The sequence below is a fragment of the Schistocerca cancellata genome, chromosome 3 (genome assembly GCF_023864275.1).
Source record: "Schistocerca cancellata isolate TAMUIC-IGC-003103 chromosome 3, iqSchCanc2.1, whole genome shotgun sequence".
NCBI classification, from domain to species: domain Eukaryota; kingdom Metazoa; phylum Arthropoda; class Insecta; order Orthoptera; family Acrididae; genus Schistocerca; species Schistocerca cancellata.
In genome coordinates this window covers 741,325,905-741,342,339 of record NC_064628.1, presented here as the reverse complement: position 1 = coordinate 741,342,339, position 16,435 = coordinate 741,325,905, and the positions used below count along the sequence as shown (strand labels likewise).

General features: G+C 39.4%; 1 protein-coding gene across 7 annotated transcripts in view; it reads right to left on the bottom strand.

Moving 5' to 3' along the window:
* Positions 1–16,435, bottom strand: part of LOC126175748 (cyclin-dependent kinase 12) — a 179,395-nt gene that overhangs the window by 153,692 nt on the left and 9,268 nt on the right. For all 7 annotated transcript variants that reach the window (XM_049922711.1, XM_049922710.1, XM_049922712.1 and 4 more), the window contains exon 2: positions 553–2,239. In XM_049922711.1, the coding sequence (XP_049778668.1) occupies positions 553–2,234 (1,682 nt within the window). In that variant the 5' untranslated portion in view covers positions 2,235–2,239. The remainder of the gene's footprint in view (positions 1–552; positions 2,240–16,435) is intronic.

Below are 16,435 nucleotides of genomic sequence, written 5' to 3'. Positions count from 1 at the left end.
ACTAATCACATACATTTTCCTTCTTATTATAACACACAGCATTCAAAGAGCTTTACTGTCCACGACAACTAGCATGTACAAGTAATATACTGCACAAAATTCTTACAAAATCGTGTGAACAGCATGCTTATCTGTAAACATAAGATCCTCCACACCTTACAAAGGCTCTGCTTGATTACATTTGCCAATATGGTAATTTACTACATTGGAGACTTCAATGTCATGAAATGCATTTACTTCAGGTGCTTATTTTGTGTCACAGAATTTCATTTTGGGACTAACCGAATCACATCAGAAGAAACAAAAATTTTTTTAAGCACTCTTCATTATTCCTTACTTGTTTTTATTTTTCCCTTTCACTTTTTCAATTACACTGTCTCTGATCAGACTTGAAATATTGAGACAAAATTTCTTTACACTGCATAGCATTTTATATGCAAATACAAATCTAAATTTTGAATAATTCTAAATCTTTTTCCCACACAGGCATAAACTAAACAACACAATGTACTCCTAAATAAGTAAAGAACATTAACATTTATATTCACATACCTTGCTATTGGTGATCTGCTTCTAGACCTTCGACTCCTTGTCTTGTGGGAACTACGATCCCGATCCTTCTCTCGCCGATGAGATCTGGTTTTCTCTCTCTCCCTTTGTGAAGATTTTCTTCTCTTGTGGTATGATGGACTAACACTTCTACGACTAGGATGATGACTTGGAGTACGGGAATGACCCATAGTTCTCGGTGAACTGGCATGGGAGTGGGAAGGCCAATGTTCACGTCTATCATCGTCATCAATCATAACTGGCTTCGATCTTGTATGTGAGCGTTCCGTTGGAGATAAAGTGCATCTTGAATGAGTGTTCAACCGTCTATCAGTTACGCTGGGGGACTGCCTACAACTTGTATTATCACTATCTGCTAACCTTGAAGATGCTAATTTCTCATATGCTTTTGGTGGCAAGGGAGGTGTATGTGGGGACGAGATAGGAGTCCGAGCTCGTCTCATTACTCTTGGTGTCGTATGTGATGGCGTTACAGACCGCCGGGATGGACTACGTTCAGAATCTGATGGATCGATATCCATGTCACTGCATTCCTTATTTCGCGGACTGGTAGGACTTCTAATAAAAGGAGGAGATTCAGGTGAACACACTGTGTTCTTTGCTTTCCTTGGAGGTGATATAGCTCCTTCCATTTCATTTGGAGGCAGTCGTGTCCAAGATGGTTGCCTTCGCTGTATTAGATCTTCATCAGGAGAGCCAAAGCTTCCTTCCCTTCTTGTAGGTGAGTGTGAAAGGACCCTTTCACGATGGAATACCTCAGGGCTAGATTTTCTGTATCGTTTCTTCTTTTTCTTCCTTCCAGTGCTTGATGCTGGACTCCTGCTTGATTTTCGGCTTCCTCTTCGTTTATCAACTTTATCACGTTTGTGCCTCTTTTCTTTTTTTCTTGTAGAACTAGGAGATCGATGCCTACCACTTGAACTGCGCATTTCATCTTTTATCTTTCTATACACTTCTAACGCTGATGAGGGGGAAATGTCTCTAACACCATCTACACGTTTATCTAATACAGGGGATTGTTCTTGACGTTTACAATGCCGTAATTCTTTCATTGCCAATGGTGAAAGAGAACGCTGGTGGTCCCTTCTTTTAACACTCTTAAGTGTCTGGGGTGAAGGTGAATGGGGTGTTGAAGCTTTTCTATTGGGGCTCCGTCTCGAGGGAGATGCGTGTGACTGTGTGATTTTGTGCTCCGAGTGGTGCTTATAAGATTTCGAAGCATCATCTTTACTTCCCCTCCTGCTGTGCTTGCGGCGGTGGGAGGACTTACCAGTGGGAGGACTTACTTCACCTTCACTTAAACTGACACGAGCACTATCGTCACTTTGAATTTCACCGGCTTCTGGTCCAGATAGAGCTTCTGATGATACATCTGAATATTCCACTAATGGTTTTACCACAGACGATGCCACAGACAAAATAGTATTGTCAACAGACACTGATTTTTCACGAGAACGTCGTCTCTTATGACTCTTCTTCACTGAAGCTTTTGCTTTGCTGTAATGTTTTGAATGCTTGTTACGTGATACTGTGTCTGCAGTGTTCTCCATATTTCCTCCTTCTATGTCACTCCCAGAGCCATCAGACCTAGTATATGATGCATTTGAATGTCTTCTATGATCCCCAATCTTTCCATTGCGTTCTAATGTTCGACCACTGGGCATGTCAGCTGAAAATAAAGAAAAAATGTGATAATGGTACAGGTTAAGAAATTTAAACATTGTTACATAACAATGATACTCCACTGGTCACAATAGGGCACTAAGCAAGGAAAAAATGCAAGATTTTACTATTGATAATTTTTGCCAGCAGAAGTGAATCCATGACCAATTTTAACCAATTTATGAGTACTTAATCGTAAAAAGGATCAAATAAGATAAACTTCCTCCACAAAGTAAGATAAACTTGTAACTTAAATGCTATGAAAACCATAATGCCATAAATTCGTAGCAAAACTATTGATTCTACATTACCTGTCTATGTGTATAAAAGTTATCTATTATTTTGAATAAGCATATACAACACTTGAGAGGATAGACCAGAAACACAGTCTCTGATGATGAGTGTGAAACGATTCTAATAATAAAAATAACAATAAAAATACATGCAGCAGAACAATGATTACATAAATGGTCATGTGTGAAAACAAATATTGCTGCTGAAGTTCAAAAGATGCTGTATAACCTATAGTGTGTTTAAAATAAGTTGCGACTTCTGATAGTTCAGCAGGGGGTGAGTGGAGGGTAGCGTAGTTGCCAGCATGTGTAACGCGCATCAGCAGATGAACACAGGATAATGCCAGTCTCACTCAGCACGGAACCTGGCATGGTCACTCGACTGCGTTAACAGCAAGCTGGCCGATCTGCACTCTTTCTCAAATGAACTATTCAGTAATAAACTCTCATTCTCACACATCCTACAGTTTAAGTCATCAGCTTCATGAAGAACCACATATCATTTCATTAATAGTCACAGTTATTGTGATATTTCAGTAGTAGGTACATTACTGCAAGAAATTCTTAGTTTGCAGTGAAAAATAGATGCCTCTATGAATTTGTGTTTGATGTATGTTATGTTACATGTTGCTGTGTATTAAATGTAGATAATATACTGAATTACCCTTTAAACTTGCCAGGATATCACTGTCTGTTTCCAATCTTGAGAAAATTCAATGTGCATACAGCGCTCCAACATTACGTGAAAAAACTAGAATGAAATATTCATCAATTCCTCATATCTCATAAATGTTTTGAGATATCAAAACAAGATTTCGGCAAATGATAACTAAAACGAAACTGTTTCGCCAAATGATTAATATGCGGAATTTCCATATCTACAGCAATTTTCAAGAGACTACAGATTTTTCCAAATAAATAATGTAATTGAAGGCCATGGTGAAATGATAACTGCTGTGGGTTTTGTAATGATACAAGTGAAGAAGTTACATCTTTACTTTTATACTTAGAATTTTATGTTTCATAAATACTGACCTGACTTGCAGTCGGTTGTTAGTTTAATAATACACTATTTCAGGATTCTGTTGCCATTTCAACTGCATTACAGTATTAGTGAGGTGAATATTTCCAAACTCGGCTGTGTTTTAACAAGAGAAGCAGATTTTAACATGACTACAGGAAACGTTACATATTCTTCAAAACTCGTCACAGTCCTTAATGAATCAGTGTCTCCTCAGCCAACTTCTTGGTATTGGCTGACCAGCACTGTTGTGTAACATTTGCAGTGGCTCCTTTTATCAGCATTTCAATCTCACTGAGTGTAAACTTGTTTCTGTTTCTTGACACATTACTTTTCACCTAGGCCGATATACTCTGTCAGATTTAAACGAGTACGATACGGATGAAGCCTGATTAAACTTTGTCCTATTAGCCACTTCGTCGACATGGTAGATGAAGTTTCGGCTTATACATGCTAGGTTAAACTTTTATCTCATGGAACATTTCTTTGTGCCCAGAGAAAACATCCGCTTTCATCCACTGCATTGTTGGAGCATTATGCATCACAACAGAGTGGTATGGAGTTTTGTCCATACTATTGTCGAATTCAGAGGAATCCCTTGCAGCAGAACATTATCTTCCCGGCCAATGAACGTGTTCTTGGACGACACTTTTACTGCAAATCTCGTATTCAGATGTACTGCACTGTTGTCATTACTGCATTGCCAACACAAAACACGTGTTCACAATACCCGACGAATACAGAACACTTCAACAGCAGAAATACTTTACTATGAGAGCTGACAAACATTGATTCATTTATATGTGAGACACCACATGGTTTTGTTTACACACAGTGTGGCAGTAGGGGCGCTTTACCAGCCAAACTGCTGGCGGCGTGGCAGGGAAAGCCAGCTTGTAATTGGTGTTACCCAGGCAATGGCGTCAAGTCCCCCTCCAGGTAGCCAAATGTCAGAGGTCGCAACTAATTTTAAACACACTCTAACTGACATCATGTGAATGTAGAGTTTCTCCACAGTAACATAAGTTTCAATGTAATTAGACAAATCATCTTAAAGTGTGTAATATGACAGTGTGGTTCACATCATGCACAAATTTAACAAGTTGACAGTGATAAAGGAGCAAGGTTCATTCTCATCTTGCCATCCTGATTTAAAGTCTTACTTTGCACCCTAATTCACTTCAAGCAAATGCTAAATCAGGGTGTTTTGTTCAACACAGGTACAAGTGATGCCTGCACCCATCTTAGTCCAATCTATGACTATGAAGTCAGTAGAAGGTTAATATATAATTTCCTTTCATTGCACCACCCTCACCCTCATGGATTGAATAGTTTGTACTGTTTTTTTTATCAAAAATGCATTTATTAATAATCTTTTGACCATAGGAAATTGCTGTGTAACAGAAATAAAAGTGAACCTGAACCCTCATAATAATTCAGTAAAATTGTGCAGTGTTTCCCAGTATGAATGGGACAATGTGACTTCTGTAAAACATTCAGGGTGTAGTTTGCTGACACAAGACATTGCCTGCCAAATTCGTACAGTGGCATAATTAAAACATTAAACCACTATTTATGAGGCAAAACCAACTGAATGGAATGGTCTGTTGTATCTGCTAACATGAATCCAACTGGGCATCGACTGGACTAACTGGAATATGCACTGTGACACCAAGAAATCTTCTTACACTATGGACAGCCTCAGGATGACACACACATGCTCTTCCGTGCAATACTAAACTGCTAATTCCTCGATTTCTCAGAATGTGTCCTATCAACTGACTGACCCCTTCTTCTAGTCAGGTTGACAGACAAATTTCTTTTCGCCTCCCCATTAGTCATGTGATCTACTCGCCTACCTATCATTCCCCTCTTCAGCACTCTTCTGTAGCACAACATATCAAAAGATTCTATTCTCTCCTTGTTTAAACTGCTTATAGCCCATGTTTCACTACCATACATGGCAAGACTACATACAAATACAGGGTGTACATGAAGTCTGGGAACACTTTCAATTATTTATTGCACAAGAACTAAACATTGTACAGATGTCATGCATATTGCATTTTGAAGAGAAACTCTGGAAGTTTTTTTTTTACAAACATTCAATATGCAAACCATGAGTGACCCGGCAGACGTCAATACGGTAATCAAATTCTTGCCATATCCATCCCAGCATGGCATCGTCGTCTGTGGCAGTTGCTTCCCGTATTATGTACCAGAGCTCTGCTACATCACGTGGTAGAGGGACTACACACACCAGATCTTTAAAGTGTCTCTACAGAAAAAAGTCACATGGCGTGACATCTGGTGATGGGGGAGGCCATTTCATGAAACAGCTGTCCCCTTCTGTAGCACAGCCAATGCGTCGATGTGGCAGCTCCGTGTTCAGGTACCCACAAACTTCATGATGGGGTGAGCCCCATCCTGCTGAAAGATGAACGGAGAGTCCACCTGCATTTGAGGCATCAGCCATTGCTGCAAGATGTCCAAGTAGGAATATCTAGTGACAGTGCTCTCAGAGAAGAAGAATGGCCCGTACAGTTTTCAACGTGACAAGGCACAAAAAAAATTTACCATTGGGGAATCATGCTCAAATTCAATGCATTCATGTGGATGCTTTGTACCCCAGATTCAACAATCACATGTATGATATTTGTACAAAGTTTGGTTCTCATTCAGTAGATAACAAAGTGTTCCTGGGCTTCATGTACACACTGTACTTCCAGACAAGACTTATTGCCAGTCTACATCTTATACCCTCAATAATTCGGCCATTATCAGTTATTCTGCTGCCCAAATGATGAAACTCATCCGCTCCTTTGAGTGTCTCTTCCCTAATCGAATTCTCTTAGCATCACCTGATTTAATTTGGTTGGTTTCCATTATTTCAGTTTTGCTTTTGCTGATGTTCATCTGATGAGCTCCTTTCAGGACATTCATTTCATTCAACTTATGGAAAGTGCCTTGCTGTCTCTGACAGAATTACAATGTTGTCAGCAAACCTCATAAAGTTTTTATTTCTTCTTCCTGTACTTTAATTCCCACTCCAAATTTTTCTTTGGTTTCCTTTACTGCCCGCTCAATGTACAGACTGAATAACTTTGGTGACAAGCTACAGCCCTGTCTCACTCCCTTCCCAAATACTGGTTCCTTTACATGTCTCTTGACTGATGTCTGGTTTCTCTACACGCTGCAAACAGCCTTTTGCTCCCTCTATTTTGCCCCTGCTACCTTCGGAATTTCAAAGAGAGTATTTCAGTCAACATTGTCAAATGCTTTCTCTGAGTCTACAAATGCTATAAACATAGGTTTGTCTTTCCTTAGCCTATTTCCTAAGATAAGTCGTAGGTATAGTATTTCCTCACATTCCTACATTTCTCCAGAATCCTAACTGATCTTCCCCGAAGTTGGAAGTCGGCCTCTACTAGTTTTTTTCATTCTTCTGTACATAATTCATGTTAGTATTTTTCAACCATGGCTTATTACACTGAGAGGTCAGTAATATTCACACCTGTCTGCATCTGCTTTCTTTGGACTGGAATTATTACATTCTTCTTGAATGTCTGAGGATATTTCACCTGTCTCTTACATGTTGCGCATCAGATGGAAGAGTTTTGTCAAGGCTGACTCTCCCAAGGCTATCAGTAGCTCTCATGGAGTATTGTCTACTCCTGGAGTCTTCTTTCAACTTATGTGTTTCAGTGCTGTGTCAAATTCTTCTCGCACAATCATATCTCCAATGTCATCTTCATCTACACCGTCCTCCATTTCCATAATATAGACTTCAAGTTCATCTCACATATATAGACTCTCTAAATACTACTACCTCATTTCCCTTCTTAGCATAGTACTGGTTTTCCATCCGAGCTCTTGATATTCCTACAGCTGCTTTTTCTCAAAACCCCTCTTTAATTTGCCTGTAGGTGATATCTATCTTTCCCCTAGTGAAATGTGCTTCTAAATCCTTAAGTTTGCCCTCTAGCCATTCCTGCTTAGCCATTTTGCATATCCCGGCCAGTCTAATTTTTTAGACGTTTGTATTCTGCTTTGCCTGCTTCATTTGTTGCATTTTTATATTTTCTCCTTTCATCAATTAAATTCAATCTCTCCTGTGTTATACAAGGATTTCTACTCGGCCTTGTCTTTTTACCCATTTGATCCTCTGCTGCCATCAATATTTCATCTCTCAAAACTACCTGTTTGTCTTCTACTGCATCCTTTTCCCCAGTTCTAATCAATCAATGCCTAATACTCCTGTTGAAACACTCTACAACCTCTGGTTCCCTCAACTTATCAAGAGTCCATTTCCATAATTTCCTACCTTTTTGCAATTTCTTCAGTTTTAATCTATAGCTCATAACCAATAAACTGTGGTCAAAGGTCACATCTTCCCCTGTAAATGTCTTACAACTTAAAATTTGGCTCCAAAATCTCTACCTTACCATATTATATAATCAGTCTGAAAACTTCTGGTGTTCCCAGGTCTCTTCTGTGTATACAACCTTCTTCATGATTCTTAGCCAAGTGTTTGCGATGATTAAATTGTGCTCTCTGCAAAATTCTACCAGGCTGCTTCCTCTTCCATTCCTTCCCCCAGTCCGTATTCCGCTACTATTTTCTCTTCTCTTCCATTGCCTACTACTGAATTCCAGTTCCCTATCATAATTAAATGTTTGACTCCCTTATTTTTCTGAATAATTTCTTTTATCTCATCACATATTTCTTGAATCTCTTTCAGTTCTCCAGTTCGCACATAAACCTGTACTATAGTGGTGGGTGGGGACTTCATTGTCTATCATGGCTACGATAATGTGTTCACTATGCTGCTCACAGTAGCTTACCTGCATTCATATGTTCTTATTAACTATTAAACCTTCTCATGCATTACCCCTATTTGATTTTGTACTTATAATCCTGTATTCACCTGTCCAGAAGTCTTATTCCTCCTGCCACCGAAATTCACTAGCTGTCACTACATCTAACTTCAATCTATCCATTTCCCTTTTAAAATTTTCTACACTACTTATTAATTACGGGATTTAACATTCCATAGCCTGATACAAAGAATGCCAGTTTTGTTTCTCCTGATGACAATGTCATCCTTACTAGTACCTTCCTCGCGATCCAGAATATTTTACCCAGAAGGATGCGAACATAACTTAATTATGCAATAGTAGAGCTGCACGCCTTCAGGGGAAGTTACATCACTACCAGCACAGCCAGGCCATTTTAGGTTGATGTCACAAGACCACATCAGTCAGTCATTCAGACTGTTGCTCGGGCAACTACTGAAAAGGTTGCTTTCCCTCTTCAGAAACCACAAGTTAGTCTGGCCTAACAATACATACCCTTTCACTGTGGTTGCACCTATGGTATGGCTATTTGTATCACTAAGGCACGCAAGCCACCCCACTAATTTCAAGGTCTATGGTTCAGAAGTAGACAAAAATGTTATTTACTATCCAAATCCCAATAAAGGAGAAACTTCCGTGGAGTCATATGTTTCTAGCAAACTATCAAAATCCTTTTCCTACCCACACGTGAATTATTTAGCAACTTGTGGAACATTTATCAGAAAGACAGATTAGATAACACTGGAGGGGGAACGTTCATTACAGTTGACAAATATTGTCTCCTTTGAGGTGGAATTTGAGTGTGTGAAGTTATCTTGACACATACAACAGGCCTACATGAAACTAAGTTAACAGTTGGATGTTTTTAACGGCCACCTAATTCTGTCGTAACAGTTTTAGACTCACTCAAAGGAAATCTATGGTCAGTAGCATGTAAATACACAGATCATGCAATATTAGCTGGAGGAGACTTTAACCTATCAAGTATAGACTAGGACATCTATGGATGCACTGCAGGGGCTATGGACAGGCAGTATGAAGTTCTTCTGAAAGCATTTTCTGGAAACTGCCTTGAGCAGCTGGTTTGAGTCTCACATGCAATAGAAATATTTTAAAATCTTGTAGCTACAAACAGGCCTGACCTTATCAACAGAGTCTCTATAAAGATTAAATTTAACAATGCCACAGCGTCAATGGTTACTGAAGTTAACAAATCAATCAAGAAGGCTATGAGAGTAGTGTTGCTAGCAAGAGCAGATAAGTAGTTGTTAGCATCCCACTTAAACAACAAAGGCTAATCGTTTAGTTACAGTATGACGAATTTAGAGGAATTATGAGCAAAGTTTAATCAGATTGTAAATTGAGCTCTGCAGAAGTACGAGGTCTGTTCGAAAAATACTAAATTTTTCTGCGCTCGCCTTTTACTTATTGTTCATGGTCTCCACATTTGATACATCCCTCCCAACATCTTTTCCACTTCCGAAAGCTGTATTAGTACACCTCTGGATTGCGCGAAGCACCATCTGTGAATTTCCTTTTATCTTGCCTACTGATGCATATCTTCATCCCTTCAGTGTGGCTTTCAACTTTGGAAATAAAAAAAGGCTACAGGGGACAGGTCTGGAGAGTAAAGAGGATGAGACAGCACAGTGTTTTCATTTTTTGCACAATAGCCTTGCACCAACAGGGATGAATGTGCGGGTGCGTTATCAAGATGCAAGAGACATGAATTATCTCACCACATTTCACGCCATTTCCTTCTCACATTTTCTCGCAGGTGTCACAACATGACCTAACGGTACAATCAATTAACAGTTTGTCCCTGTGGCCCAAATTCATGATGACTTTATACTTTACATTCAAAGAAAACTATGAGCATGGCTTTGACATTTGACCTGACCTGACGAGCTTTTTTAGGTCTTGGCATTTCCCGACCCATTATGAAGACTGAACCTTTTTCTCAACTTTATAACCGTAGGCCCATATCTCATCACCAGTTTTGATTCTATTAACGAACATCTTGTTCTCATTTGCAGGGTCCAAAAGTTCTTCACAGGTTGCAAGGTGAAAGTCTTTCTGGTCTTGACTCATGAGCCATGGGACAAACTTGCAGCAACACAGTGCATTCCAAGATGCTGTGTCAGGATTCCATAACATGATCATACTGAAATGTTACATTTTCCTGCAATCTTTCGGATAGTCAGTCTTTGAACGACATGAACAGTTTTGTTGACATTCCTGACATGAGTGTCATCGGTAGATGCTGGCAGGTGTCCTGAATGGGGGTGATCTTTAAATTCTGTTCGGAAATTTTTAGACTGTATGAACCATTCACAGCACTGAGAAAATAGCTTAAGCATTCATTACCATAGGCTTCCTGTGCTCATTTGGTGCGTGTTTGTACAGGTTTTCTCCAGTTTCACGCAAAATTTAATGCAGATGTGTTGCTCCTCTCATTCTTCCATCTCAAAATTCACAAACTGTGCAACAAAACATTCTACTCTATACAGCACTGAACAATAACTAAGAGAAATACAACAATGGAACTTATGACAGTTACACATTAAACACAGGCATGTGCTGGGACGCCACCATATTTCGCTCCAACACACCACTGGGACGAAATTACAAATGTTGGAAATTTTTGAACAGACCTCGTATGTGCCAAGCAAGTCGATTAAGGGCAGAAAAGACCCACCATGGTTTAACAACAAAATTTAGAAAACCCTGAGGAAGTGAAGACTGCTGCACTCTTGTTCCAAAGAGAACCCACAAATGTTGAAGGGAAAAAGTTGGCAGAAATTCATGTGCCTGTAAAAAGATTGATGTGTGTAGCAAAAATCTTGCTGAGAATACAAGAAAATTTTGGTCCTATGAAACTCACTTAACTGTCGAAGAGTTCTATCGAGTCACTTTTAGACCAGTCTGGTGTGGCAATAGAAAGAAATCTGAAGTTCTAAATTTCGCGTTAAAGATATTGTTCACATAGGAGGATCATACAAACATTCTGCAACTGACTGTTGCACAGACTCCCATGTGGAGGTCATAGTAATAGGCATCCTTGTCTTAAAGATGCAACTGAAAGAGTGGGGAAGAAGCTACCAGGTCTGGACGGAATCTCAATTTGGTTTTATAAAGAATACTCTATGTAACTAGCACATTACTTAGCTTGAATTTATAGTGAATCTCTCACCCAGTGCAAAGTCCCAAGTGATTGGAAAAAAGCACAGGTGACTCCTTCATATAGAGATAGTACAGGAATTGACCCCATGTCCTTAACATTGATTTTCTGCACAATTCTTGAACACATGCTCAGTTTGAATATAATAAATTTCCTTGAAACAGAAAAGCTTCTGTCCAAAAATTAGCACGGATTTAGGAATATCCTGTATACCACAGACAAAGGGCAAGAGGCAGAATACATGTTTCTGGATTTCCAAAAAGCATTTGAGACAGTGCCCCACTGCACCACATTCTCTGAAAACTACCTACAGCAGACAGTTCGGATCCCACTCATGATGAAAGTGTACTGGATCAAATGGCAACAAATGGACCTAACATCTTTGAGGATGCCCACATTGAAATTGGTACTAGTGACCATGATTTGGTTGGGGCAACAATGATTACCAAAGTACAAACAACAACTGAAACAAGCTGAAAGGTATACATGTTCAATAAACTATATAAAAACTCAGTAGGGTCATAGCTCAATGAGGAACGTGAAACTTTCAGCACAGAACAGGAGCATGGGGAGGAATTATGGTTCAAGTTTAAAAGAATAGTTGACCATGCACTGGATAGAAATATACCCAGTAGAACAGTTCATAATGTCAGAGGCCCTCCACAGTATAAAGTCACTGTAAATAAGCTTCTAAGGAAACAAAGATTACTGCATAATAGGTGAAAAAAAACCATAGGGCTATAGATAAAATGATACTGAATGAAATTCGTTTGGATGCTACAAGAGTGATGTGTGAAGCCTTTCATGACTACCATAGCAGAATACTGTCAAATGATCTTTCACAAAACCCAAAGAAATTTGGTCATATTTAAAGGCTATTAGTATCAACAAAGTTATGAGTCCCATCCCTAATGAGACAGGTACTGAAACAGGGTAGCAAGGCAGAAGCTGAAATGCTTAACTCTGTTTTCAAATGTTCCTTTGCAAAGGAAAACCTGGTGAATTGCCCCAATTTAACACTTGTACGCTAAAATCATTAAAACCGAACAAAGCTCCAGGGCCCGCTGTAATCTCTATGAGATTCTATAATGAATTTGAGACTGAGTTAGCTCCTTTTCTAACTAACGTCTATCGTAGTTCTTGGAAAAAAAGCACTGGTCAAACCTGTCTACAAGACAGGTAATTGAAATGATTCACAAAACTACCATTCAGTATCCTTACCATCGATTTGTTGTAGAATTTTAGAACATATTCTCAGCTCAAACATAATGAGATATCTCTAACAGAAAGACCTCCCCAAACCAATTAGCATGGATTTCAAAAACATTGATCATGAGAAACCCAACTCGCACTTTTCTCACATGAGATACTGAAAGCTTTGGATAAGGGCAGTCAGATAGATGCAATATTTCTCGATTTCCGAAAAGCATTTGACTAGTACCACAACTACTGTTATTGTCAAAAGTATGATCATATGAGGTCTCAAGTGAAATCTGTGACTCGAGTAAGGACTTTTTGGTAGGGTGGACGCAGCATGTTATCATGGATGGAGAGTTCGGATGTGCCTCAGGGAAATGTGTTGGGACCCTTGCTCTTCACATTGTGTATTAATGACTCTGCAGACAATATTAATAGCAACCTCACACTTTTTGCAGATGATGCAGTTATCTACAATGAAATACCATCTGAAAGAAACTGCGTAAATATACTCTCAGATCTTGCTAAGATTTCAGATAGGCAACTTGCTTCAAATGTTCGAAAATGTAAAATTGTGGGCTTTACAGAACAAAAAAATGCAGTATCCTACGACTATAATATCAATGGGTCAGCATTGCAATCGGTCAACTCATACAAATGCCTGGGTGTAATGCTGTATATGGAACATAAACAGAGAAGGGTAGCACGAATAGTCACAGGTTTTTTTGATCCTTAGGAGTGTGTTACAGACATACCGAAGAAATGTCACTGACAGACTTGTGAATACAGACATAAACTATCCTGAGAAAAACCACTGACAAAATTTCAAGATCCGGCTGTAAAAGATGACTAGGGATATATCACAACCCTACCCCCCGTATAGTTCACACAGGAATTGTAAAGATAAGATTAGAATAATTACAGCATGCACAGAGGCATTCAAACAGTCATTCTTCCTATGCTCTATACACGAATGGAATGTGAGGAAACCCTAATAATTGGTACAAGTGACGTACCCTCCGCCATGCATTTCACAGTGGTTTATAGACAATAGACGTAGATGCAGATGAGTAGGTTCCCAGATGTGCGTGTGTGGCTCAAAATCTTCTTAACTGATGAATCCAACACGCTGCCCTTGACGGCAAGTATTCATCAGGAACAAGGGTATCATCAAGTGTGCCCCAGAGGAAAGTGTGATAGGACTGCAATTATTCTCTATACACATAATCTGATGGACAGGGTGAACAGCAATCTGTGGCTATTTTCCGATTCATAGACAGTCTGCTACTTTTGTTACCAGTAAATTCAATCAACATGCATGTCTTAACGGAGAAGCTTCGGAATTCAAATGGAAATCCCTGGAAGGAAGAAGACGTTCTTTTTGAGAAACACTATTGAGAAAATTTAAAGGAACAGCATTTGAAGCTGACTGCACAACAGTTCTACTGCTACCAATGTACATTTGACGTGAGAACCACGAAGATAAAAGAAATTAGGACGCATATGGAGTCATTTTTCCCTTGCTCTATTTGTGAGTGGACCAGGAAAGAAAATAACTAATAGTGGTACAAGATACTCTCCACCATGCACTACTCACGCCATGCACTGTACTGTGGCTTGCAGAGTACATATGTAGATGTAGATTCTGACTTACAGTTCACAATCTGGAAGTTATCTCCCCATGGAAGATGTTGAGGGGGGTAGGGGGGTGGGGGGGGGGGGGGGGGAGGCATTCCACTTCTTGAGATGGCAGTGGAATGAAAAGTAGCAACCAGGATGGAAGGGTGAGGGGAGTGCAACTATGAATTGGGGACACAGGAGGACAATGCATGTTCTGCAATAACTTTATTGATTGCTCTTTCCGTTACTAACAGAGAAAGACAAGGGAATTTAATTTCCTAAACATTTTTTCAGTGATACATTAACGATAAAGACAATACAATTGATCAAAATGATATTCCCTTTACCAGTTAGTTTAAAAATGAGAGAATAATTTATGCAAGATGTATAAAAGTAAAGATGCTTTCAAATAATTTTTGTTACAATTAATGCTTCTACAAGCCAGTATAACAACAAGTTCTCTGCCTTGGAGTCAATATGCGCACACACAAAGTGCACGAGCTCACAGATGGGCTCAGCTACAATAAGGGAAGTCCATGAACCAAATCTTCACCGGACAACCATTTTAAAAACAGTGATGTGTCAATAATGACATTACTGAAATTTTGTGTAAATTATTCTTAGACCACTGTGAAAATATGAGGTGCCTTGTCATTCAATTCATAGAAAAACACAAAATGTGTACTCCAGATTGACAGATCAACAGCTACAGTTAACGAAGTATTACTATTGCCTTACATTTGTTTCATTAATCAGAATTACAAAGTACTAGAAGAACTGCTGTCTGCCAGGACTCTAATCAACCAACAAGCTTTACATGAGAAAGTTGAAAAAAATTTCAAAGGAAGAAAAAACATTCCTTTAAATGGTAGTGTATTGGTGCAGCAGTTATTTGTACTCAGGCGATTCACGTGAAAAGGTTTCTGACATGATTATGGCTGCACAAAAGGATTTAACAGAGATTGAATGCAGAATGGTGATTGGAGCTAGAAGCATGAGAGATTCCATTTCAGAAATTGTTAGGGAATTCAATATTCTGAGGTCCAAAGTGTCAAAAGTGTGCCAAGGATACCAAATTTCAGCATTACCCCTCACTATGGACAATGCTGTGGGCAAAGGCCTTCACGTAACAACCAAGAGCAGCAGCGTTTTAGAGTTGTCAGTGCTAACAGACAAGCAACACCGTGAAATAATTGCAGAAATCCATGCAGAATGTACAACAAACATATCTGTTAGGACAGTGTAGCAAAAGTTGTCATTACTGGGCCACGGCAGCAGATGACAATGCAAGTGCCTTTGCTACCAGCGTAAATTGACTACAGCACCTTTCTCGGCTAATGACCATATCGGTTGGACACTCGATGACTGGAAAATCACGGCCTGGTCAGGTGAGTCCCGATTTCAATTGGTATGAGCTGACAGTAGGGCTTGAGTGTGCCACAAACCCCACAAAGCCACAGAGCCAAGTTGTCACTGTGCAAGTTGGTGGTGGCTCAATAATGGTGTGGGTTATGTTTAGTAGAATGGACTGTTCCCATGGTCCAACTGAACCGAACACTGATTGGAAATGGTTATGTACAGCTACTTTGAGACCATTTGCAGCCATTCATGGACTTCACGTTCTCAAACATCAATGGAATTTTAATGGATGACAATGTGCCATGACATCAGTTTGAAGAACATTCTGGAGAATTTGAACAAATGATTTGGCCACCCAGAAAGTCTGACGTGAATCCCATAGAGTATTTATAGGACATAATCGAGAGGTCAGTTCATGCACGAAATCATACACCAGCAACACTTTCACAATTATGGGTGTCTGTGGCTCTATATTTCTGCAGGGAACTCCCAACGATTTATTGAGTCTGTGCCAGGTCGAGTTGCTGTACTACTTTGGGCAAAAGGAGGTCCAACACACTATCAGGAGGTATCCCATGACTTTTGTCACCTTAGTGTAAATGTCATGACCTATATAACTCAAATTGCCAACATGAGTTTCAATCCAATTTCAATAGGCTAAGAAAAATATCATAAA